Raw genomic sequence first — 27,428 nt, 5'->3', positions numbered from 1 at the left:
ATTAGAATTTAGCTCTTAAGTGAAACCGTTTGCGCAATAGTTAATTTGCACGTTTGTTTCAATAGGTTTATGTCTCAAGTGCGCGACTTTGATGCCAAGGTAATGTGTAGCGTGGCTGGCTTAGTCAAGGAACAGAGACAATTTTGTGAGGGATCTCCTGATATTGCGATCAGTGTTGGAAAGGGTGCACAACTTAGTGTAGCCGAATGCCAGAAACAGCTCAAGATGGAATTATGGAATTGTTCTACAATTTCTCGTGATGTCCGCCTTTTCGGTAAAGTTCTCCTAAAAGGTAAAAGAATTTCTTAATTGCCGTAGTTCAGCACGAAAAAATTGTACGGAATTTAAAGGAGAATGTTAAAAGAAGAATATATCTCGGGTTAAAAATGTGTAAGTTAAAAATGTCTAAGTTTTAAGCTACCAACACAAGTGTTAATGTCCTGTTCGACAAGGCAATTTCTCCTGGGACTTAAATTTGTGGGACAAGTTGCCAAGTCCCTGTCTATTTGAATAGCCCTTGAAATTCTTGATTTTGTCTTGCAGCATTTTTTATCTTGCTCCATGCAAGGCTTGGTGTAGCGAAAACGTTGAGAAATGCTTATTTCTGAATCAGTGGTTCTACACTAGTACACTACCCAGGGAAGGGCCCCCTTATCTTAGGGTCTGGATGACCGGGTCCCCCCTTATCTGAAGGCCTGGATCCGCCGCCACTGCCCCATTAACTAGAGCCCATAGGCTCCCGCTATTAATACATTTTTCTTGCCCTTGCGAGAAAACCGTGAATCGTCTACGGCAACCTCTCTCCATAAATCGTTGTTTTTTTATGTCCTCTAAGTGTTCACACAAATTGCTCGTTTCATTGTTTTCTTCCTGATTCAGTTTTGACATATGAAATGTTGTGGCTTTTTTTAGCTTCCCGAGAGACCGCCTTTGTCTATGCTATAACTTCCTCTGGAGTTGTTCACGAAATTACAAAAGCTTGTGCTCGTGGTTTACTGAGAGAATGTGTTTGCAATAATACACAACATCAAGGAAGAAATGGTCGAGGCTTCCATTGGGGTGGTTGCAATGACAACATTGAATACGGTCTGAAATACGCCAGTGAGTTTATAGATTCTCGAGAAAAGGAACAAGACGCCAGAGCAAAAATTAACCTTCACAACAACTTTGTGCGGCGACATGTGAGTACATCATCTAATACACCATTCCACGATTTTTTCAATTTTTGACTGGGAGCAAGAGAGATTGAGCTGGAACCAGTTAGCGAAAATCCGTCAACACGGCTGGAAAGAACGACTTAAAATCAGCAAAGTTGCCAAGTTTGAAAGTGATTTATTAAAACTTACGAAGATAAAGCTCCACAAAGGCGCGTTATTTTACGAGACGTTTGTATGGTGGAAGTGGATGTACTCGAGGACGACGCCATCTGAGAGGCCGAGCCGCCGCGCCATAAGCGTGGTGGCCTGAGTCTCAGTCTTATGCACAGGGTGACCTCTGCCGCCCGCCGGACCATATTTGACCATGGGCCTTAGCACAGACCTCAATATTTTCCAAAACCAATACAGAAATAAAATACAAACTGAACTATTCTAGAGCTATGATGGGTTTTTTTGTTTTCAACGCATAAAAGCTCGGATTATGCCAGCAGTGCTAAACTGAAATAAAAGCTTAAAATAATTCTCGTTTTGCTGAATTATGTTTAAAATTATGCTAGCACAATCTACCAAAGCCTACTCCTGCCCAGAACTACAATCCTCTTTCAGTATCATGCCTGCTCAAAATAATCTTGCAATACCGTATTGTTATCTCCAATTCTCATCTAATATTATGCTTACCTAAAATCCTCTTGCTATACCGTGTGAACCGTATTTACCCAATGTGCGGTACCATTCTTACCATCAGTATTTTGAACGATTTTGATGGATTTTGAAAAAGGACAACAATTTACCGTAGGTAAGGTAATACAACGTTTATGATTGATCCATGCACATATTAAGCGATATATTGATACAAATGAAGCAAACGGTAAATACAGTGCACATGTTAATTATAAAATGGGCCTTTTGCATGACGATGTCATTTTACTACTACTACCAGAATCCTTCAAGGTTGGGGCTTTCGTGATTTAAACCTCCATGGGATTACCAAATTTAATTGTGAAAGGAAAAATGGAGAGGATACTGGTCGAAGTAGTAAAGTGACGCCATCGTGCAAATGTGCAAATGGCATATTACAATCAGCGCACAAAACAATTGTGTGGATTCCCCTGAGACTAAACTTGCACGCTCATGACAAATGTTGATCGCTTCCAACCGCTCTTGACAGCTCGGGTAGAAAATAGTGTGCGCCCTTCAAACATTAGCCTGCGTAGCAGGCGCCAGTTTTTTAGGGCGAATGATAAATATTAAGGACGCGCGCACTGACGAGAAGAGAAAAAGGGAGAGGTGCCTCCTCTCCCCCTCCCGTGTTCCCTCGCGCGTTTTATAAAAGCTAACCTAACCAAAGCAACTAACCGGCGCCTGCCACGCAAGCTACTTAAACATCAGGCGTATATTAAAACGTAAACCGTGTCTTTCAGCCTTAACCATTAAATAATCTGGAAAAAAATGAACACACACATGACTGGTAATCATAGAAAAATAAATCTAAATGAAGATATTATCAGCAGAATTCTAATCACAATTAGGTAATTGCAAACTAACCCAAAACTCTTTTCAGGCCTATAGAAAGTGATAATAATTAAACCTCTTTTAAGGTCTTCAATGGCAATTGAATCCCGGCGTAGCCTCTGCGTTGTCGCTGGAGGGGTCCAAACCCACGCACCGTTGAAACTATTCTACAATGAATCATTTTTATCCGACATGGCCGTTAGACGTTATTTCCTAGTAAATTTTAATTAAGTAGAACCTAAAATGCTAGCAATTGGCCATTTCGAGACTGTTCAGGGGACACTATCGCTTCTTACATTGACTACTGCGAGGTTGCACAGAAAACTGGGTCGAAGTTGGTCCACCAAAACAATCAAACAATCCCGCAGACACAACACCGCCCCTCAGTCACGTGCAACCTCAAAATAGCCAATCATGAAAACTTTCCTGGTCTGATGGGTACGTGTAAGGGGGGTCTGAAGCCCCCACGATCCGCCACCTGTGTGAAATTCTCTAACCTAACGTTTTGTAGAGGACTTGAACACTCGTCGACTTCTTCCTCGGCTCTCATTCTGGACATGGGTGAGGTCTCAAATAACGACGAAGTTTTGAAAGAACGTAAATTCACCAAACTAGTGACGTTTTTGTTGCCGTCTTCGTTGTCATTGTCAACGACAAACAATGGTCACGAACGGACTGAAAATAGAGCTGAACTTTCATTTACAACTTCCACTTCGGTTATTACAGTATGCACGTGTACGTTATTTATGACCAATAGGTTTATTTTCTTTAATATCTGCTATCTCTTTGTTGCTTTGTCCAAGGTCTATTAAGCCTCGCTTGCATGCAACTTAACAAATCGACAATACTTTTCCATGGTTTGTACTCTTATCGACCATAGAAATGACTTCAAAATGTTCAAAACTCAAGTGAAATAACAAGCCGCAGAGTACAGACCATTGAAAAATTGTTGTCGATTTTTTTAATAATAACATTGACGGTTTTTGACATCCATTTCCGTTGAAGTTTCTCGGAAAATCGCGCGCGCAAGAAAGAGAAAAACAAATTGCACCACCATCACGTCATTTCTATGATCTGTGCTCTTATCGGGCCAATCAGCGCGGGCGAAATCGCTCAGTTATTGTAAAATTCCGTTTTTATTTTCTGGAATGGCGAATTCAGCCGCGACTTTGGCAAATGATTGCTTTTTTTGTGGTCCTGGTCAGTTGTCAAAGTAGGCTATAATTTGGGAAGAATGAAAAAAGGAAGAAAAAAAAAAGGCGAGACAAACGTCACTACGTTCTGACGTCTGCACTAGGACTAAACAACTTCTACCATTAACTCTGGCTTTTTCCTTTGTTATCAACAGCCTCTGTTAAGGTATTTTTCAATACTCTTAGTTCTCTTTTAACCTTATAATCCCTAATATAAAAATTAAAATTCTCATTTATTGTCCCTATACTTTTTTGATAGAAGTAGTGGGGAGAATTTGTTAAAATATTAATTAGACTTATCTGCCCTGATCATGTACTCAATTCTCAATTCTCATGACCACTCTGCTTTCTAAAATTTGAAATTTCATGCTGATCACTCTTAGGGCTTAAAGGGTTAATGTTGCCTTAAGCAGAGGAAAATAGATACCACGAGGTTATCTGTTCAGTTTAACAGACAAAGTAAGGTCAGCAACGAACATTTATCAAACAAATTTTAGTGAATAACCGATTTTAGCTTGTTTAATATACTGAATTTTTACACTTTAATATTTATGATGATATGAATTTTTAATGTTGTTGCTTAGCATCTTAGAAAAGTTTTTCTTACAGGACGGGGCGGTCGGCGGCAGGAACCAGAAGGATTCAAGGATTTTCCACAGCAATTTATTAGAAACTCAAATTCATCAGCAATACAGCAATGGTGACGTCAACAATCACATTGCTGAGCACCATTAACAGACGAAACATTAAATTGACTGGGACTTTGCGACATGTACAACGTATTCTACAGACTAACATCAACGTCTTACTTTAGAAAGCTGGTTTACTAACTTAGAACAAACGCCACTGAATCGTAGCCAACAGTTACCGGCGCCGTACAAACGACTTATTGTCAAGATCAAGCAAAACTAACTACGAGAGAACGACTGGAGAACTGACAATTTGACTATCAATAGACGACTGTTAAACTGTGAGAATAGACAGATCGAAACGCACCAATTACTGATTACGAGTCTTCATAGCCAATAACATCACGGCTTAACTGACAGACGACCAATAACATCGCGACGTAATTGACCAATGAGATCAATAACCGGAGTATAATACCATCAACTGACGTGATACAACTAACCTTGACTCTGAAGATGACTACCGCACAGGTTGTCGAAACGTCAGTCACTGTCAACAACAACAGTCCTATTTAGGACTACTTTCACCTGGACGATCAAACTCAACCTACTTTTGAAATGACTCCTAGGTTCAAACCTTTCACAATCCCACTAATCTTAAAAAGATAAGGTCAGTTAACGGATTAAAAAAATCCACCGAAAAGAAAAACCACAAAAAGCTAATATCCACTACAGCATTTAGGCAAGGCACACGCACAATCTTTCCCAAGTGATGTACAAGCTTGCTAAATCAAACCGGAAAATTCCTAAGCGCAAAAATATTAGAAGCAAAATAATAAAAAAAGTAATGCATTTCTTGATATAACTAAGAGTAGTGAAATTGTAGGTCTAGTAACCCCGTCAAACTTAGTTTTCATATTGTATTTTTCTCCTGTCATACCGAAAATGAGCTGTTCGACGAACGCTAGAACTGTAAAACGTTCAGTAAATCCCGAGTTTAAATAAACTGCTCTGTTCTGTTCTATGTGTCTTCAAATGGGGCTTATGCATATGACGTCAGGGTTTCCATGTCGGTGTATCCAAACAATCTGAACTATCTGCATAATAACAGAGCTTATTTCCGCATCATTTTGGGTAAAAATGGCATAACCTCCATGGCTTTATGTGGTTACCCATTGACGTCCGCACACATCCTCAGCTATTCAAGAAAAATTGGAGACGAAAAAATTGTTGAAGAAAACAGTTGATTCAGATTAGACAAAACTTTCAATATCTCAACTGTTTGGTTGCATTCCGACGTTAAAAAAACAGCAGCGAGGCTTCAAAGTGAACTAGAATTTGAGCAGGCGAGCTCGGACCGCTCAAGAATGATCCTAGGCACTTGTATACCTCAAGGCAATATTCCATTTTAACGACACACTCTTTGACTGGCACGGTTCTGAAAATCAGTCTAAAAGCACCTAATTTAAAGAAACTAAACGATAACTGACGAAGGTTTTGAAGAAAATCGCAGATCTATTGAGGGGCTTAGCTAGAAACTTTGCAGAGGTACGCAGCGTTTTTCAAATCCATCCTAACCCGCCTCTCAAATCATTTTATGCGTATCATGAGGTAAACGCTTTTTATTTCCTTTGCTTTGTCTTTGTTTTTATTATTTTTCAACTTCTTTTTTTTCAAATACGCAAATGCGTCTTTGCGTACAGGTAGTTACGCCCCCACAGTACCCTAACCTACGTCAAGCTACTCCAGTCAGCTCACCCATTCTCCGTTAATAACTGTCTCTCACTGGCTACCCAGGCATAAGCGCAAGCATAAGAGTCCTCATTTCGCCCTCAAAAGGGCCTAGACACAAACATAAGCACAGGCGGACATAAAAAGCACAAGTATAAAAATTTTTAAGTTATGGTCCAGATAAGAAGGAAAGAACAAAACGCAAAGAACACTTCGGAATGCAAAAAGGTGCTATACTACATTATTTTGTGATGGGTTTAAACATCAGACTTTACGAAATCTTCGCAGAGAGCATGTATATTAATCTTTTGTTTTCTAACCAACTACTTCCTTATAACAAAATCTCTTCTGAGTCTAAGTAACACAGAAATCCTATCTGAGGAACACGTAAAATTGTAAACTTTTCTTGGCTGTTGTTTTTAACTCTTATGATTGGTCGAAATCTTTTAACACAAAAAATCACCTTTTAAAAATGGAGTTTAAATAAATTTTATTTCGTAAACTGCCTTTTTGTAGGTTTAATATGCATTCTCTGTGTGAAAATGAAAAAATTCCTTTCTAAGGAAAGCGTATTGCGCCATAACAAAATAAATTGCTTCCCTTCTTACCGTATCATTAACTGCGCATGCGTCGCTTAAAAGCCACTTGGTCTTGTGTTAACCAATCAGGGCCGGGTATTTCGAAGCTCAGTGAACCCTAATCCCGGGTTAACTGTAAACGGAGCAAATAAGTTGTCATAGTAACTATCCGTGGATTTGCGCCAATTACAGGTATCATTCGAGCAACTCCGCCATGATGTTCTTAGCCGATAACGCTTTCCCCCTCTTTTTCGCTTTCTGTTGGGTTCAGAGTCCGCTGTCAATTTTATGTATTCTTACAACGCCCGGCATTTATGACATAACATATACCTTAAGAGTATATGTTTACACAAACGGTGCAAACGGTGCTCGGATCTACAACACAATACCGAGAATCATTAAACAAGTAGAGACGCTCAGCGAATTTAAAATCAAGCTAAAGCGCCTTTTTAAACAGTAACGCCTGCGGTACATGTTGCCTTTGTAACTTAATTAATTTTCTAGTTTTAGTGTCTTTGGTTTTGTGTTGTGTCAGGGCCGCCATTTAAACTAGCTCAGTCTGCTTAATTGGATGCCCCTGGATAAATATTGATGGAAAAAAAAAACAAAAAAAAACAAAACGAAACAAAAAAACACACAGAACAGAGAGACCTCACTGAAAACCGCCTCTTAGCTAATTGGGTTCCATTCATTAAATATTGGCCATCTTAAGCAACAACCACGGCGAAGTCTACGAAAATGTCGCTAAAAAGGTGAATGCGCGCTGTTTCATACTTTATCGCGCGCTTATTCCATCTCGTTTAATTCGCCAAATGTTGACAAATGTTTGGGAGTTGAATTCTAAAGAACTGTATCAAAGTTCAAAAAAAGAAAAAGAAAGTTATTGTCTTGTGTTTCCGTCCTCGACGAAACGTGAAATTAGGCAGTTTCGCATTAGGGAGCGTAAGCAAGAATGGCGGCGACGGCAACGAAAACGTCACTTAAAAAAGTGAAGTCGCGCTGCTTCAAACTTTATCGCGCTTGTTCCATCTCATTTACTTCGTCAAATGTTCGCAAATGTTAAGAGTTGAATTCTAAAGGACTGTGTCAAAGTTCAGGAGAAGAAAAGGAAAGTTGTCGTCTTGTCTTCCTGTCCTCGAGAAAACTTGAATTAAGGCACTTTCACCTTGTAGTCGTGCAAAAAAATGTACAAAAAGCGTGATGCACTTGCAAAGTTGTTGTTTTACTAATCTAAACCTCTTGCTTTTTTTGCCGTTCTTGTTGCCGTCGCCGTCGTCGTTGCTTAAGCTTCCTGTTACTGTTAGTACTACAGTAGAAACTCGATAACTAGAACTTCCGCTGTCTGGAACTAAATTTCCTTTCCCTTGATCAAAATTTCACCGAAATTTATCCCTATGATTCGAATTCTGGTTCTTGTAACCCCACTCGGATGCCATCCCATTAGCTCTTCTCGTTGTTTAATCGGTAAAAACACTAAGGCTAATAACCATGTTACCGTTTTTGATGGAGTAAGTAAATTGCACTTTACTAAACACACTGAAGTGCTGAAAAATCAGTAACTATCGTTTATTAAAGTGGCGTATTGAAATTTCAATCGATCCCGATAACTCGAATCCCCGCTAACTCGAACTGTTTTTCGTTTCCCTTCAGAGATTGAGTTACCGGCCTTCTACTGTATTTTTATTAGAGACATCAAACGAAAATATTTTTGAGAGCTTCGTCTTTAGCGCTTAATGACTTCCTAATAATTAAGGTTTATAAAAGAACGATATTTATCGTCGGTTTTGAAACTTATAAACAACAAAAGGGCCTGAGGCGAAATACATTTGAATGTATTGATTATACTGACAAAACGTCCCAGACATCCTGTCAATGTAAAACATTTGAGTGTTTATGCCGGGATATCCCTCAAATAGTTAAATTAAGCAGGCCGGCAGTTTCCTTGAAAGAGTGAACTCTTCTATAGTATTTTTCTTAAAGCTACCATCTCTGAAGTGAGGTTTGTTGTTATAAACTGCATAAAAAGCGTTTTCTTGATCGGCTACCGGCCGGATATGAATTAAACTTCTTACGATGATGTTTCATAACTGTCATTTTCAAGTATGATGATTATTACTTACGTAGTATATATGGCCACAGGTGCGAGAATGTTCTTCAAAAAAAAAAAAAAAACATTGTGTTGCGATCAAATAGTTTTGAGCGGAAAAACTTTAAACTGAGACGACTCTTTTTAAACTGCGCGTAAGACACCGGACCGGGAATATGGGAAACTCGACCTGGTTTTTTGCTGTTCTTCTGTTATCATTTCCAATACTTTCATGTTCTTACTGGTGGTAAGTTTAAACTTCTAACTGAATATAAGAATTTTCACGAGTTCCACCGGAAATTTGTTCTCAAAATAATGCAAGAAGTGTTAAAAGTAAGACATAAGTGGAAAGTCTTCATGACTACATATAATTTGTTTCTGTTATGCATGTATTAGGTTTATGTCTCAACTGTACGATCTTGATGCTCAAGTTATGTGCAACAGAGCTGGTTTAGTTAAAGACCAAAAACGATTTTGCGAAGAATATCCTGATATTGCGATCAGTATCGGGAAAGGTGCGAGACTTGGTGTGCAAGAGTGTCAGAAACAGTTAAAGGAAGAGTTATGGAATTGTTCAATAGTTGCTCGGGATGTCAGCGTTTTCGGAAAAGTTCTGCGAAAAGGTAAAAGAATCAGTTATAGTGGGGTGTAACACGCGTACGGAAAAGCCAAATAAAAGAAAATTTGTCAGATAAACTGTTACAGCATGAAAAAATGTATGTACTTTGAAAGAGAAAATTACAAGAAGGTATATAACATGTTATAAAACAAATGATGGTTAAAAATGTCTTAGTCATTTCTAAGGACCTCTCTGAGCGTTTAGCCCGCTCCTTAAGGCCCAGGTACTTGAAAGGCCAGTTAGCGCAACTTACCTTCCAAAAGATTGTTTTTAGTATCATACATTCTGTGCCGGTTATCATAACCTTATCTTAGAGTAAAGGCTCAAAAATATTTTATAAGCTCCAATTGTATGTTCTAGACGAAAAAAATTTGCTTATAAAATTTGGGTTAAACCCAGGATTAAACTTCACGATGGAACCGCGGGCCCTGTTCGACTGGTGAATTTTTCTTCGAATTTTAATACGTCGTAATTTTTCTTGCAAATTGTGTCTCAACTAAATCACAAGAAAAGTTTGAAAAAAAACTTGTTGAGTGTTACAGCCTTTATCCGTATATTGTTGTTTTTCACATCCAGCGATTGTTGTCTTTCTTTCCGTTATTTTTGCTGATTCAGTTCTGACATTGGAATGATGTGGCTTTGTTTCAGCATCTCGAGAGACCGCCTTTATTTATGCCATAACCTCTTCCGGGGTTGTTCACAAAATAACAAAAGCTTGTGCTCGTGGTGTGCTGAGAAATTGTGCTTGCAATAATACTCAGCTAGCTGAAGGAACATATGATAGTCGAGGATTCGAGTGGGGTGGATGTAATGACAACATTGAATATGGTTTGAAATACGCCAGTGAGTTTATAGATTCTCGAGAAAAGGAACAAGACGTAAGAGCAAAAGTTAACCTTCACAACAACTTTGTGGGACGACAGGTAAGGATACATCGTCTGAATGGTATACTGTTTTTTTTTTCTCGCAAGAACTGCGTTAAGTTGACTTGTCTCAATGGCATCCGATGTTATCTTTAAAAACCGCTGACTTCATTTATTTAGTTGAGTAAAATGTTTCTTAATTGTTTTTGTGTCAAGAACTTTCTCGTTCCAAAGACACACATGAGATAAGGGGGTTCTGTGACGCCTCGCTTCAGCTCGGCATCACAGAACGTTTTTCATGTATAGGAGGTACCCAACACTCGGACTCAAACGCAAATGAAATACGCAAATGCGTGAAGTTTTTGCATTATAACTACATTCCATACAACACCTGGCAACAGGCACATTCCTGAAAAAACCTAACAAACAGCAACTTAGAAAACTGTTTTACAACTTAGGTTGAGAGTCGTCAGTTGTTAGGGTTTTTCAAGAATGTAATATTGTTTTACATGTGATATTCGATTGTTTCATCATTTACGTTTCAGCAGAGCTCGTGATATTCCATTGTTTTTAAATTTACCTAACAACCGAACACTCGAAGGGAAAAGCCCGCCGCTTAAAATTGCCTTTGATAATGTATACTTAATGGTCGCTGGGTAGAACTATATGGCATAATATGGCAGGCCTTCGCGTTCAAAAGTCGATATCATGATATCATTCCTGATATCGTGATATCAGACCATGAGATCATGATATCATTGCCCCCGCATCCTAGTAGCTTGCGCGTGTATAAAGGAAAGTACTTACAGTTGACATACGCAGTTAGTATACCAAAAGAAAGCTCGATCTGCTTGAACAGGGGCCGCGAGGAATCGTGGGTAATAATGACGTTTCTATTGTTTAGGATGACGTAAAACAGAAAATCCCCAAAGGGACCCCTTGGGTTGATTTTGTGACAGTCGTTGCAAAGTCATACCGTAAAATTCCGAAAATAAGCCCCTCCAAATATAAGCCCCCCAAACTCGTGACGCAAAAAACCCTCCGTTACATCGCCCCTCCGAATATAAGCCCCCTGGGGGGCTTTTACTTAGAAATTGCCCTCAAATACAAAGTAAAACAAAGCAAAAACTCAGTTTCAATTTCCTTCCAACTATAAGCTAGCCCAATCGATTTTGAAACGCAAATTTCCCTCCGTACCTAAGCCCCTCCTAACACAAGCCCCTCAAAAAGGGCCTTTGAAAAAATATAAGCCCCGGGGCTTATTTTCGGAATTCTACGGTAGTTCGATACTCTTATGCGTTACGTGTGTGTTCACTGACATTCTGTGGAGCAGCTAATTTGAAAGTATTAAAGCAAAACTGAAATTCTCGTTTTACTCTCTCAAACAAGCATCAAAAACTCAAAGACCACGAAAGAGAAAATTTCTTGTTTGACCTAAATTATGGACACAAAGTTGATAAGTGCGGACGTACAGTAACTTATAAGTGGCGCATGACATAACTGTGTACAAGCGCTTGGAGAATTTGCCAGACACAAGTTTATCATTCACATTTCTTTGATTGGAAACGACTTAAATTTTTCAGACACAAATCTCTTTGAGGCCGTGAATGTAATTTACAGCTAATCTTAGCTAAACAGAAAGAGTACGTTTATGACTGTCCTGGCACCCCCACCTTAATATTAAACTACTGAAGAGAAACTTTGTTTAGTCAGTCTGTTTTTGCCTTAGTCGTTGCTTTTTGTTTCCTGTAGGCTGTAAAGAGCCATATGAGGCTGGTCTGCAAATGTCATGGATTTTCAGGTTCGTGTTCACATAGAACGTGCCTTAGAACCTTGGGACCGTTTGGTGCTGTAGGCGGGTATCTTCACGACAAATATTACAACGCTAACAAAGTAACAGTCCATCAGGACAAAAACCAGCTCGTTGCGGCCGATAGAAAAAATCGAGAACAGACCTTGAAAGATGATCTTTGGTTCTTGGTAGAGTCCCCAGATTATTGCGTGCCCAACAAGAGCACCGGATCGCTGGGCACCACGGGGAGACGTTGCCACAAGAACGTCTCGGAACCTGGGAATTGCAGGATTTTGTGTTGTGGGCGTGGCTATAATACCCTTCAAGTCCAGCAAAAGTATGAATGTTCATGCAAGTTTCATTGGTGTTGCCGAGTAAACTGCAACGCCTGCAGTGGAATAGTTGATAGACACGTTTGCCGGTGATTTGAGCGCAGCTTTACAAAAGGTTGTAATCTAAACAGGCTTGCATAGTCCTTAGGCCTTAATAGTAGTCCCTAGGCCTTAATTTAAAGGGCGACCTATCAATTTGTTTGGGTTACGCGCTTTGAGCTAACACGACGAGCTAAGGCGCCGGAAAAAAATTTAGGCTAATAACCGTAGCAGAGATGTAATATAGGTAGTATAAGAACTTAGTTCGCACCTACAGTTGAAAGTTAGTACGAGCGAGGTGTCGCTTATATTATTTGCGGTTAGGAATTTTCCGGCCCATTGAAAAGAGAAAATATATTTTTTAACGTAATTCCAGAAATGTTATTTGCGTGATGTGGCACTTCTTTTCAAAAATAAATAAATAAATAAATAAATAAATAAATAAATAAACGGAGATTACTGTACGCTGCACTATTAAAGATAAAAAAAGTTGAGGCAACTAGTCTTCTTCGTAAGTTGAATTCACTGCAAAAGAAAAAAAGTTCAGTTAGCCACGAGAGGTCTAGACTGAGAGCAGTCTCTCTTTTTTCTTAGTCCGTCGAACGAAACGTGCGAGAGACGAAAATGACCACACGCGAGACTGAAGGCGCTAAGAGGGAGAGGCGCGAAAAAAGCCGTCCTCGTTTCAAGCGTCTCGCGGCTTTGCCTCTCGACGCTCGCGTGCGCGTGCACTCCCCTCTATAAATACGGAGAAAAAGAGAGACTGCTCGCAGTCTACGAGAGGTCTAAATTTCTTCCTCCCCTCAATTATGAAGCCAGGATGAAATATCGAATAATATTTGGAGCCGATAACTAATCGCTCCCTGATTAAATACATAATACTTTAAAAAATGCTTAAGCTTGCTGAGTTTGCGCTTGGGGATGTGAATATTCTGCCCACAGAAAGCAACAGCTTAGATAAGAGGTGACTACTCAGGTAAACTAGTAATAATTGCAAACTAGGGGAGTGTGTTCGGTAGGGAGGGGTGGTAAGGCAAGGAGGAGGGGGAGGGGGAGGGGGAGTGAGAGGAGAAGGTAAGGGTGTACAAGGAGTGATAAGTATGATGTTATATCCTGGTTGTCATATTCTCTTGATATTTTACGTTTGGTGTTGATCCAAAAACTACAATCAAAACTCTATAATACTAACTCTAAACTCCAGACCTAAAATAGAAATAGATCGCAGAGGTCAATAGTCAAAAGTTGGCCTTCTTCAATATGATCTCAGTAACTGAAATCAGTGTTATTTTCCCGTATTGTTTGCTCTCCCACTTTGGAATGCATTGCCTTTTCATTTTGCCTCATAAATATCAAAGCGTCCTTTATATTTCATATACTATATTTGGCTAAACCCTTGAGTAAACAACAGGATCGCATCCATTAAAGCAAAATTGTACAGTGTGCCGAATACGTTATTAAGGACCTAGATATTTGATTATCTTGAAATGGAACTGTTCCTATAAAAAAATACGGACAACGAAGCTCAGTTGTAAGGAAAAAGCGATAAGCAATCCTCTCCTGTAAGCAAAACTTGTCAATGTTTCATTGGTAGTAAACGAGCGTGGCACAAAATAGATACCAGTTCCCTATGGAGATAAGGCATGAAATTGAGGCTACATGCGGCATCCAGCCAGCTAGTCAGTCAGTCGGTAGAAGAAGGCGGCCAAACCATGAAATCATATGGCATCCAGAACAGTACCCGCAGGACAGCGTGATCCCGCGGGTAAAAAAAAACTCGCATGGTCACAGTTCTCCTTCGTCGAGCACAAACAAAATATAAGTTAGTACGTGGTGGGGTTTTAATATTCTACCCACAGGTAAGAAGATAACAACAGCTCAGTAAAGAGCTGACTTCCCAGGTAAAGCAGAATTTATAAGTTAGCACATGGAGAGATTGTTATTCTGCACACAGATAACAACAGCTCAGTAAAGAGCTGGCTACCCATGTAAAACAGAAATATCGGAAAGTTAGCGCGTGAAGAAGTTAATATTACCCTTGATATTTTCTTCTAGCATTTTCGATCAACAAATAATAAAAAATAACAACTGCAACTTATTACCAGTAGTGATTTTGCCCAGCTTAACCACGCTAAACTTAACCCGGCAAGCCCCTTTTTATTGGCAAGTATTTTCCCATCCCGTTATCGGGGTCGCATGCAATAAAAATTCAATCGGACACTATTCGCCGGCATTTTTCCCGTAAAGGCAGATTCAAGTCGAATGCGAGGAGTATTTGCTCATCTCTTCATTTTGCTCAAAGCGTCCTCAAATACCTCCACTGTTACAGGCGCTAGCGAAATCTACGTTGCCGAAATTCACCCCGACTCTGAAGGTACGAGTTGTAGGAGGCCTAAATGTAATAAACGACTCTAAATGAAATAAAGTTCTTAATGTAATAACTTTTTGCCCTAAGGCCTTATTAAGAGGCCCTGACTGTAAATATCGAGAGTCCGCCGACAGTTGCAAAATTTCATAATTTATTTTATTCGACCTAAAAGACCCTTTTGGTGAACTATTTTCAAAAATGGAAGTAAAAAGTTCCATCGCGCCTTGGTTTTTCCGAAGAATCCAAAAGTTCAAATTACACCAAGGCGGCCCCCGACCCCCCGGAAAAACAATGACAAATTCTGCAACTTTGCTGACTTCGTACGCGACAATGCGTTGAATTCTCGGTTTGCTATTTTGTACATTGGTAAAAGGTCCCTTTGTCTTTTGCAAAATGTAAACTTCATGTAATTTTGTTATTTTTAAGGTAACATAAAAACCCGCTGAAATAACTAACTTTCAAGCTTAACTTTTTGGTTGAGGTGAAATAAAGGTCAGCTTTAAAGGCCTATAAAAATCCTAGTATCTAAATTTACGTCTCATATTGTACATCAGGTGAAAGCTTCAACTGTCGTTTTTGGCCCAAAAAAATAATGAAGAAGGCAGCCCTGATACCGCCCCTTTAAAATGACGTGTTACACGTCATTGATGTCGCTAAAACATTTAAGGCCTAATGTTATCAGGTTTAAGAGTTAATTACATTTAGGGCAAAAAGTTATCACATTTCAGAACTTCATTACATTTAGGGTCGTTTATTACCCGGCCTTCCTTTCAGGACGAGATGGGTATTGCCTAATTTCATACCGCGCGGGAGCCTGGCACTACCGGATTTTCCCGGACTTTTTAAATTCCGGATTGAAAATGGCTTCCAAAATAGAAGGTAAAGCAAAGGTCATTGCGTTCAGTTGAAACGATATTAAGGACTAGATTACTCCAGAAAGTTAATATTCTAAAGCTAAGAACAGTTGTTTTACTTCTATAAAGAACCTCGATTAAAAATTTCGTGAGAAGATCTAATGGGAGACTTTCGCAACTTGGGAGTACTGGAAGGATTCCCGAATTGTTCGACAGAAAAATTGAACAAAGAACGGTTGAGTTTAGCTCTTTTTACGGCGCTGGATCCGACCGAATATTGGGGAATGATAAGGGAGTGGGTGTACCTGTTTTTACAAACCGTAAAATAAAAACTACCAAAAAGTGAAACACGCCAGAGTGACCCTGAGTGAAAGGGCAACATTGCATATTTAGGTCGGCAAGGCTTACATTAGATTTCTCCCCGTCGCTGCGTACGGTCTCAGTAGAAATCCCAAAGATCAGACCGGAAACAATTCTCACTAAACATGGATAAAAGCAAGTATACTTCAGTCTTACTTGAGAGGCATTTCTCGTCCGGTAACACTGCAGTTCCTGTAATTTGGGCAATCAGCTTGTAATCACAATCAAGAATGTCACGTACATCTACCTTTTGGCTAGCATGCACTGAGTATAGACTAGTCCCTTATCTCCCTCCATGTGAACAACACTAGGTTTAACCAGGAGCCCATAACCCGGAGCGTGCAACTGCCATAAATTCGTGCAACGGCGTTTTTACAAGTGAGTTTATTTTTAGATAAGCTTTTCCCGCGAAAAATGACTGTTGTCGCTTGGACCTTTTCACAGTCGGCCGTTTCGGAGATGATTTCGATTTCCCTTTGCGTGAATTATGCGTTGTCGCCGATGAAGTAGACGTCCCGGGCTTTTCTACGTTTTGCAGATCTTCCTCTGAACTACTAGTTTCCGTGTAAATACTGAAATTGTCGCTTGAAGTACTGTCAGAAGAATCCTCTGAAGCTTCCTCACGTGCGTCCGCCATGCTTTTTTTTATGTGAAGGAGTTGTCCTGGTTACGTATTAAAAGTTTATTATTGATGACGCACTTGCTTGTGATTGGCTTTTCGAAAGCAATTGGCGGGAAAGGCTTATCTAAAAATAAACCTACTTGTGAAAACGCCGTTGCGTAGGCGCAGTATGGAAGTTAGACGCTCCGGGTTATGGGCTCCTGGTTTAACATACATAACGCCACAAATTTCACTACACTCAGTACCTTTCACGGACATTACTCTTTCCCACGACGGGAATAATCCAGGTGAGCCCTTCTGTACTGCCCTTTTAAGTTTTGCTCCAGCATACTTAGGTTACGATCGGTACGTGCACAATCATATCTGTGTTCTTTCCTGCAGTGATCCTCTACTTCTCATATGCGGGTAGAATTAAACAGAGGGTCCTTTGCTGTAGAAAATTTATAATCATGTTTGGTTCGAGCGACCTGTTCATCGAACAATTGCTTGCACTTGCTGAGCGTCGGCTCCTTAAGTTTAGCTTCAGGGCATGGCAGAAATACCTCATCCTTTCCTTACTGAGTTAAGACAGATTCTCCGAGGGAATATTGATCAATATTTCTTCGAAAAAGATTGCTTTCGTTCGAGTTTTTACTCCGACTATCCGCCATTTTGAAACTGGAATTTTTAAAAAGTCCGGGAAAATCTGGTAGTGCCAGGCCCCCGCGCGGTATGAAATTAGGCAATAGTTCTGGCCATGGTTTTTCCTTCGTCTTCGAATCGCCCTCTGCTCTTTAAAACGCATGCCTGTGCTGGCGAAATATCACGTGATCGATTTTCGGCAATTTCATTGGCTTAGAGGCAAAATCTCTTTGAACAAAGTTGAGAACAACACGGGCAGGCTTTCAGTCGGTAGCGTTAACTTGTGGTTTTGTTGCCTCTATGAGAGATCGACAATTATTTTGGTCGAAATGTTCAGTGATATGTGTTGTCTAGAGAATAACGCATCCCGGAACTGTGAGACAAACACAGTGGCTCGATCCGTTTAATTGAGATCGGCGTTGCGATCGCTAGTTGCGATAAGAAGACATGTTAAAAAGGTGGGTAATTTTCACTTTTTATGTTTAGTGCAAGTCACTAGAATTCATATAGCAGTTGAAGAAACACTGTTGGGCTTTGTTTTGGCGAGTAAACGTGTACCGAGGTGCAAGAAGGAGGCAGTTTTGTAAAACGTCAGGGGCACCCAACGTCAATTTTCGGAAAATATCTGTTCGGAAGACAATTTGAGATCTAGAATTTTCGGAACATTTGTTGTAAAATTTCTCGCTTGCCTGCCTCTCCTAAGATTTTCGAACATTTAAAAAGTGGTATAATTGCCCATTTTTAACGGATTTTTACCCTAAGAAGGTCACCTAGAACTTTCGGGAGCCTTTTTTCTGGCTGAAATTTTCGTTTTGATCCCTATATTTTTGGATCACTGGACTTTGGACTTTCAGCTAGGAAATCCGAACAGATGAAAAATTTTTAGGGGATAAAAATATACCTATATCTACCTTTTAAATACTAAAATACGTTTAACAATGCTATGTTTAAGTGGTTTTGAACTATATTCTCGTTGGGTGCCCCTGAAACGTATGGACCGTTTTTGTGCTAAATAGTACGTACGACGTGACTGTTCGATCTGTACAAACACGTCCACACACGTCACTGTAAACACCTTATAAATGTTATGCTTTATAGCTTTTATCTCAAAGCAGTAAGACACATTAGAAAATTTTAAAGTAGAGAAATTGCTCTGATTTAGTAATATAGCATTGTTTGTACCTAGTTGCAGGAAAGTGGCAGTAATTTTCATTTATCAAAACAAACAAATCTGACTGTTTCCGAACTGTTCATCGCAGAAGTTTATGCTTGGTCGAAGTCTTGTGCTTCCCGCCTGTGCCGTGTAAAAACGGAAACTTACTATATCGAGGGAAAGAAATATTCTTTGACTTTTTTTGGCATATATGAATTAACTTGTATCGAGCTCGCAAGGAAGCGGCAGTTTGGTAAAGCACGTAGCGTTGTTTGATGCAAAAATTCGACATGATTTTGATTGATCAAACAACATCTCATTGTTAAATTACATCAAAGGTATTAAAGCTTATCTGAGCTCTTTTAAAAATGGGCGATTGCTTACTATCGAATTTCGATCTTGCAAAACTCCATTTTGATCGATCCAACGTTATTAGAAATTTCGAAATTATCTATGCTAGAAATTTTTCTCTTTGCTGTGTTCAGCTACTGTACATTCGAACTTGCAATTAAAGAATCGACAAATCGATTATAATATTCTGTACTTAAATTGGTTTGGGGATTATCCTCAACGAGGTACACAGTATAGGTTTGGGTTTTCTATGGTTACTTCTTTGCTTGTTGTTGAATCTATAACAAGGCAATGAAATATTGACATATCCTTCATTTATTTACTTTTTATTTTCAGAGAAGATGAACTTGATCCCAAATCAAACAATCAGTGCAGCAACACTTTTCGAAATTTTCCAATGATGAATTGACTAAAAGGAGATGCCGGTAGTTTGTCTTTGACGTACCTGTATCAGAGTGACAACAATATGAATAAAGATCTTACTCCTTTGTAGTAATTTAGCATGTACAATAATCACTTCAGCAACCAAAACAAATTTAAAATCCTTACATAATTATTCCAGCCATTATTTTCTCTTCCTCTTCATACAGGGTGTTATTTCAAAGTTTTTTCGCTCAAAATATTAGTTTACTACCTAACATTGTGACTGTAGCTCAAGCTAATTTACAGAAAAAGAAAACTACTGCAACACTACATTGAAGCATTATGCAGTCATGGTCAAGTACACCCCTTTGGAACGTTCGAGTCTTTCCAGTCTGATTTGCTATCCGGTAGTATGTTCCATTTATTCATCATCAATTCTTCATCAAAGTTCATATGGGTTGTGGTGCATTACTGCATAGTGCACATTTTCCCCTGGCGCTCTACCATTTTATGAACTAAAAGAAGGCCGGGTTCACGCACTCGTGCGTCTTGTTACATTTAAGTCTACACGAGTAACCTAAGAAAAATATGTACCAGTGAATGTTTCGGAATGAATCTAGCATTTTCATAAGCTTTGCTGTCACCTGAATTAAAAGTTTAAAGTAAAGCAGGGTTAAATTTTTAGTCATATAATATCTGCGCTCTTTCTTTTCTTAAGCCTAATTTAGATCCAAGACTCCCCAAAATTTCTTGTTGTGTGATTTATTAGCCTGCGTAGCAGGTGAGGTTAGAGTCTCAATGGGGTGGTAGCATTTTCGCACAGGCAGGTACCTATTTTTGCTCAGAAAGCGTCTAAGATCTCGATCTGTCAGGAAGTTTGTTTGGAAGTTTTCAGCAGTTCCCAGGCCCCGCCACATAGCCCCCTATGACTCGCGAAGTGAAATGGCGGTCAAAATGTTTTCAGAATTTTTTGAGCCCTAAGAAAGTCTATGATTCTTTCTGAACGCGCTTTCAAAGGAAATGGCGATAAACTTGTCATAGAGTTCCTTAGCACTCTTGAATCTGCGACCTCTTGGTTTAATAGACATTCCTGAGGGTTATATACTAGGCTAGTGTGGTCGAAAGTGGGATGCGAGTGCGAGGGACATATACCAAACAAGTTTTCCTAAGCAATGTAGTTGGGCATGATATATAACTGTTTTTGTCAATTCTACGACCGGTAATGAAGCTAGCCGTATCAACAGAACGATGGATAATTACAGAAATACGCCGATAATTTCGGTGCTCCTGGTGCTGACGTATTCCCTGTTCACAGATGTCTCTCTATAAAGCTGTTTTTAATGCAAAAGATTGTCTTCAATGCTGTTAAAATAACAAAAAAAATAACAAGAAAGAGAGTACGGGTTGATCAAACCTTTTAAAATTCCTAATTTGTGAACAATATCTGCAAAATCACGCGGTCATGTGACAACCAATCAGGGGTCGGTTGCTCGAAGCCTGGTTAGCGCTAACCGTTGGTTAAGAGGTGTGAAAATGTATAGGTTTCCATGGTATTTAATGCTGGTTAGCACTAACCATGCTTCGAGCAACCCGGGCCTGATGATTAATTAACCCCCCCCCCCGCCCCACCACACACCTTTTTTTTCCGGAATCGTCTTTGTGAAAAGTCTGCTTTCAATTTTTTTTTACTTGCAGGACAGGCATGTATGTATACACAGAATAGAGAGACGCTACTGAAAACCTCCCTGTTGAGTTGGGTTCCTCTCATTAATTATTACAGTGTATTATCACTATTATTTTTAAACCGAAAATATTTTTTGAGGGCGTTAGTTTTGAAATTGAAATTTGGCGAGATAACTGAGTATTTATTACTTCTACTTTCGAAAGCTGAAAAGAAAAGGGCAACCAAACTTTTGATCATAGTAGCACTTTAACTGGCGGATGAAAAACTGACAAAAAAGTTAGAAGACTTAGTGCCTGAGGCTAGAAGACATTTTTCAAGAAAAGTCTAGTCAATGCATTTCAAGACCCGACATTTGAGTGTTTACGAATATTCCTTTGTTGATAAACCAACTCTTATCAATTATACTGTGACTCTTGCTCTGATACATACTCTTTTAAAACTACCGCCTCTGAAATGGGGTTTGCTTATATAGAGCCGACGACGACCATTTTCTTGATTGGCTGTTAAAAAACCGGATACGAATTCAGTAAACTGTATCTTATATAATGTTTCATTATTGTCAATCATGAATTGATACTTGGCATGGTTGAAAGAGCAAGAATGCTTTTCACTGAATCGGAAAAGCTCATTGTCTCGCGATCGTTCAGTTTTGATCATTCAGACGCGAGCGAGATTCTTTTTAAACTGCGTACAAGAATCACCCGCAGGACATACGTGTAAAAGAACATGCAGAACTCGACCTGCTTTTACGCTGTTTTTCTGTTATCATTTCCATTACTTTCTTGTTCTCATTGGTGGTAAGTTTAAACGTCTTAATGATTATTAGAATTTAGCTCATAAGTGAAACCGTTTGCGCAATAGTTAATTTGCACGTTTGTTTCAATAGGTTTATGTCTCAAGTGCGCGACTTTGATGCCAAGGTAATGTGTAGCGTGGCTGGCTTAGTCAAGGAACAGAGACAATTCTGTGAAGGATATCCTGATATTGCGATCAGTGTTGGAAAGGGTGCAAAACTTAGTGTAGCCGAATGCCAGAAACAGCTCAAGATGGAATTATGGAATTGTTCTACAATTTCTCGTGATGTCCGCCTTTTCGGTAAAGTTCTCCTAAAAGGTAAAAGAATTTCTTAATTGCCGTAGTTCAGCACGAAAAAATTGTACGGAATTTAAAGGAGAATGTTAAAAGAAGAATATATCTCGGGTTAATAATGGTTAAAAATGTTTAAGTTTTAAGTTACCAACACAAGTGTTAATGCCCTGGGCCCAGTTGTTGGAAGGCCGATTAGCGCTTAACCCGGGGTTAAATTTAACCCAGGTTTCTTTTTCTTGTGTTCAAAAGCATTTTCTCGGATAATTGTCTGTGCTATTTTTAGAGCTCCCAATCATCAACTTGTAGACAAAAAGAATTAAAACTGAAATGCTTTCTAGGCTTTCATATCTGAATTCAAATATCGCACTAACCCTAGGTTATCTTAACCCAGCTTTGAACAACTCGACCCTGTTCGACAAGGCAATTTCTCCTGGGACTTGCATTTGTGCGACAAGTTGCCAAGTCCGTGTCTATTTGAATAGCCCTTGAAATTCTTGATTTTGTCTTGCAGCATTTTTTATCTTGTTCCATGCAAGGCTTGGTGTAGCGAAAACGTTGAGAAATGTTTATTTCAGTGGTTCTACACTAGTACACTACCCAGGGAAGGGCCCCCTTATCTCTTCTTGATTCAGTTTTGACATTGAAATGTTGTGGCTTTTTTTAGCTTCCCGAGAGACCGCCTTTGTCTATGCTATAACTTCCTCTGGAGTTGTTCACGAAATTACAAAAGCTTGTGCTCGTGGTTTACTGAGAGAATGTGTTTGCAATAATACACAACATCAAGGAAAAAATGGTCGAGGCTTCCATTGGGGTGGTTGCAATGACAACATTGAATACGGTCTGAAATACGCCAGTGAGTTTATAGATTCTCAAGAAAAGGAACAAGACGCCAGAGCAAAAGTTAACCTTCACAACAACTTTGTGGGGCGACATGTGAGTAAATCATCTAATACACCATTCCACGATTTTTTCAATATTTGACTGGGAGCAAGAGAGATTGAGCTGGGACCAGTTAGCGAAAATATCATCAACACGGCTGGAAAGAACGACTTAAAATCAGCAAAGTTGCCAAGTTTGAAAGTGATTTATTGAAAACTTACAAAGATACAGCTCCGCAAAGGCGCGTTATTTTACGAGACGTTTGTATGGTGGGGGGCAAGTTCGTGCCCCCACCACAAACGTCTGTAAAATTTCGCGACTTTGTGGACCAATATCTTCGCTCTCTTTGGACTTACCTCCTTTAAACTTGGTAAGTTACCTTTATTTTAAGGTTCTCTTTCAGGCAGTGTCGATGGTTATTCGCTTACTGCTCTTTATGAAAAGTTGCAGGGAAAAAAGTGTGGAAGGGTCTCAGATGCCTTTAGGCTCAGAAAGACGTGGTTTCTGAAGAATGAATCGGATGATCCGATGCATTCTTCGGAAACCTCGTCTTTCTGAGACTAAAATGTTTGAGGCTATTTGTTTTTGCCCCTGAATTGCCCGGCCTCACTAGCCTTTGCTATGAATACTTCTGAGGGTAAATAAAGTTATCATTATCAAGTTTTCATCTTATGTTTCTTTAATTGTTTGTTTGCTTTTGTATGAAAAAACACCTTGTCCCAAAAAATTTCTGATAGTTTGGTTCGATTGTGGTCAGTAAGACATATTAGTAACACTGAGTACGTGGTAAACCATTTTCATGCAATTTTCACCTTTTTACTCAATCTTCTGTCTTTAGTTCTCTGCTCTTGATCACACCCTCAGGCTAACGGCTAACTGCGATAAATTCAAATTTTAAAGCTTTGTGCCCGATTCTTCTAAACGAGTTTCCTTAACATTTTATTTTCCACCTATTTTTGACTACTTTTTCGGTGTGAACGGGCCTCTCCGTCTAAAAACTGAAGAAATCACAATACGTTTGCCCATATTAAGTCCTGAATATTCTGTGGCGTATTTTGTATATTGTGCAGAGAGGTTTGAAATCTCAATCATAACGTCTTCGAAACAAACATAATAAAGGAATCATATAAAAATAGTTTAGTTCTTATCTATTTAAATTAGAATCGTTTAGTGGCGCTATTAATTCCCCTGCATGTTTTCAAGCCCTCGCCATGTTTCTTTTTTTCAGATGTATGCACGAGAAACTTCAAAACAAAATCGCCAATTCCCTTCACTGCAATCAGTTCAAAATGCCGGCCAGTTATAACACTCAATAAGACGTGATCATTTATACGCACGGTCCCAAACCACTTTCAATTAACTCAAGTGCTTTCCCAAGAAGCCTATTTGCCTCGAGTACTCACTTGTTTACAATCATAGCTATAGGTCGGATACTTTCATGTCTGTATATAATACACTATGTATATAAGTACTGTCGTCTTGACGCCTCCATTGAAAAACCTTAATCAAATCACGGTCTAGTGAAGTCCCTTCATTACAAAATTACCTCTTAATTAAAACAAACTTACTTTATATGAGAATTAAACTCTCCGAGGAAAAGATTTTCCCTATTGGGAATGCATGAGGTCTTTTTTACTAAGCGTAATCAAAGGAAGTACTTTGAATAAACTTAGGCCTTATTAGTTGGGCTACATTAAATCCCTTCATTTCGTGGGAAAGCCGCTTTTTCCCATTATCGTGGTATTTATATTCCATTGTTTTCATAACAGATTTAACGAACTATAAAATCACCATGAAATCAGCGTTTTTAATGCGTTTCAAAATTCTTGTCGCTAAAAATAGCCGTATTGGAATGTCGGATATTTGTGATGGTACCATGGGTCACTTCTCCTATGTTACGTGCGAGCTTAGTTCTGCCCTGTAAAGTTCCTGCTAAAGTTATTTTTAAAGCAAGAAATTTCCTCCCTTTTGTCAACACCCTAGGATTGTTTTAGAATACGGATGCGAGGGTCATGGCCCAGGGTAGTGCGGTTTCTTGAAAGACATCACATACAGATAATGGTTGAATGTTCGCAAAAATATGAACATGTGTTTGAATGACAGAAACGGACTTACACAATCTTAGTTTATTAGGATCTGACATCACAATTTTATTACCTTTTCTTCTTTCGCGGAACGGAAAAAAGGCAAAATTCTACTCCTACTGAATTTTTCTGCGTCCCGCCATGAGCATTTTAAGCGACAAATTTCATTGGTCAGAAATAGCCACGTGACAGCTGTCCAACCTCACAGGGTTCTACTTGTCGTCTTTAACTTTCAGACACAATTTTAGAATATTTCATCCGTCTTTCATCATCTTTGGGTTTTTGGTTGGATTTACGATTCGCTTTTCCGTTTCGTGCGTGCCGAAATGCATCCAAATGTTCAGTCCGGTTGTATGGAAATGACAGTTAACAGCACCAAACTTGTCAGTGAGTACTACGGAAACACGAACATGACGAAATATAGCTATAAAAAATATCTCGAAAGAAACATTGTTTAGTCAGTATCCTTTTGGCCGAGTTGTTTTCATAAGAGATACAGTCGAACCTCCCTGTACGAGCACCTCTCGGATCGTAAGCGACGATTTTCCCTAAGAGACCACTTATCCAAAACACCAAAAATTTTCCCAGTCAAAGCCTACAGTGGAAACCTGTCGTAAACGACCACCTTTCGTAAAGTGGCCCCGACTTGCCGCCACCACTTTTGGAGCAACTATTTTTACAATTTTCATTCTTTTTAACCTCTTGTATGTACTATGTTCGCTGTATGTACTATCGCCTTCTCAGATCATACAAAGAACTTTTGGTGATATAAACATGGAACTGAACACTGTATCATAACTTAGAAATTGCTTACAATGAATTCTCTTCCATAAGTAAGATGTGTCGGGACCTATTCTCGGAGGAGACCCCTTGTGGTTGGACTCCCGTACGCGACCACCTCCCGTAAGCCACCCCTAAATCTTGGCATTTTGGATGGTCGCTCACAAGAGGGTTCGACTGTGTTTCTTTTTGCTTTATGTAGGCTGTGAAGATCCATATGAGACCGGTCTGCAAATGCCACGGAATTTCAGCTTCTTGCACGTATAGGACGTGTTACAGAATGGTAGGGCCGTTTGGTGTGGTAGGTGCGTATCTTCGTGGAAAATATTACAACGCTGTCAAAGTAACAATCCATCAGAGCGAAAACCAGCTCGTTGCGGTCGATGGGAAAAATACAGAAGAGTTATTAAAAGATGATCTTTGGTTCTTGGTAGAGTCACCGGACTATTGCGTGCCCAACAGCATCACGGGATCGTTGGGTACCACGGGAAGACGCTGTTACAAGACCGCCCCAGGTCCCGGGAATTGCAGGATTTTGTGCTGTGGGCGCGGCTACAATACCTTTCAAGTCCCTGAGAGCTACAATTGTACGTGCACGTTTCAATGGTGTTGCCGAGTAAACTGCAAGACTTGTGAGAGAGTAGTTAATAAACACGTTTGCCGGTGAATTCGCCACTTGAGAAACTAGAAGGAAACTGGGCAGAGTGAACTTTCGCAAAGTCTTCTGGGACTGTTACTAGGGACAGGGGAAAAAATTGACCAATAGTAGACCAGCGCGTTCCCAGTAACGATCCCAGAATCACTTGCGGGACGCATTTCGGCTCCAGTTGCCTTCTCGTTTCTAAAGTAAGGAATTGTCTGCAGCTTTGACTGAGATGTCTGGTTGTGAAACTAAGCCCTGGGAAAGCGCTAAGCAGGGACTAGTCAAGAAACAGGTCAACCTGTAAGAATCATCCTCTTTCTCCGGGCTTTACCCTTGCCGTATCTGAGAGGGCGGGAGAGGGCGTCTCTTAGCTCCCGATAGCGCTGCGCACAGTTACTGGTTCAAACTGAAACACAGACAGAAAAATAGAAATTAAAGTGGACATATCAAATTCTACAAACAGAATACTGCAATGTTGATCGTACTACGCGAAAATTAACTGTGCAAGACGTCAACACTACACCGAAAGAACTCAAAACAGAGCGGGATGGTAGCCATAGACAGCTGTTTCGCTCTTTTTGCATGGTTCTGTCCATGTTTTAGAGGTTGGTTTTGGCCAATCCTTTATTTTCTCTGCGAGACATCAACTTGACACTTGGACTCTTGCCCCCCAGAAGACACGTGGTATGACGTGATTCTGTGGGTGTTGAGAGTTCGAGGTCAGGGCTTAAATCAGAGTGCCCGGATATTTTTCCAAAAAGGACGAAACAGCTGTCTATGGCTCATCCTCGGAGACCCAGGGGCAGATAGTGGGTGCGAGGGAAAGTCTAAACGGGCGGAAAAATATGGCACGAAGAAGAAAAGTAAAGAACGGCGAGTAGAGCCCCTGGGGACAATGTCTTACCAGACCAGTTCCAAACGGTCGCCACACGTCTGGCTTCTGATTGGGCAGAAAAACACAAAAGTTTTCTGGCACCAATCAGAAGCCAGGACGGCGGCGACGGTTTGGAACTGGTCTCGTAAGACATTGTCCCCAGAGGCTCTTCTCG

General features: G+C 39.8%; 2 protein-coding genes across 3 annotated transcripts in view; both read left to right on the top strand.

Moving 5' to 3' along the window:
* Positions 1 to 26,702, top strand: part of LOC140948262 (protein Wnt-2b-like) — a 27,011-nt gene extending 309 nt beyond the window's left edge. Inside the window, exons 1-4 of one of the 2 annotated variants that reach the window (XM_073397489.1) lie at positions 21,532 to 21,701; positions 21,791 to 22,017; positions 22,658 to 22,926; positions 25,939 to 26,702. In XM_073397489.1, the coding sequence (XP_073253590.1) occupies positions 21,631 to 21,701; positions 21,791 to 22,017; positions 22,658 to 22,926; positions 25,939 to 26,403 (1,032 nt within the window). In that variant the 5' untranslated portion in view covers positions 21,532 to 21,630 and the 3' untranslated portion in view covers positions 26,404 to 26,702. Of the gene's footprint in view, positions 1 to 65; positions 293 to 912; positions 1,182 to 21,531; positions 21,702 to 21,790; positions 22,018 to 22,657; positions 22,927 to 25,938 lie in introns of those variants that run through there. The other variant, XM_073397491.1, reaches the window with a different exon arrangement.
* LOC140948060 (protein Wnt-2b-like) lies at positions 9,063 to 12,859 on the top strand. Its single transcript, XM_073397281.1, has 4 exons — positions 9,063 to 9,133; positions 9,283 to 9,509; positions 10,154 to 10,428; positions 12,121 to 12,859. Exons 1-4 carry the CDS (start codon positions 9,063 to 9,065, stop codon positions 12,583 to 12,585), a joined length of 1,038 nt encoding a protein of 345 aa, XP_073253382.1. The 3' UTR covers positions 12,586 to 12,859.
* Positions 26,703 to 27,428: the final 726 nt, after the last annotated feature.

Source organism: Porites lutea, chromosome 9, assembly GCF_958299795.1.
Source record: "Porites lutea chromosome 9, jaPorLute2.1, whole genome shotgun sequence".
Classification (NCBI taxonomy): domain Eukaryota; kingdom Metazoa; phylum Cnidaria; class Anthozoa; order Scleractinia; family Poritidae; genus Porites; species Porites lutea.
Note: the sequence above shows the minus strand (reverse complement) of the source record. Positions and strands in the feature narration are given on the sequence as shown.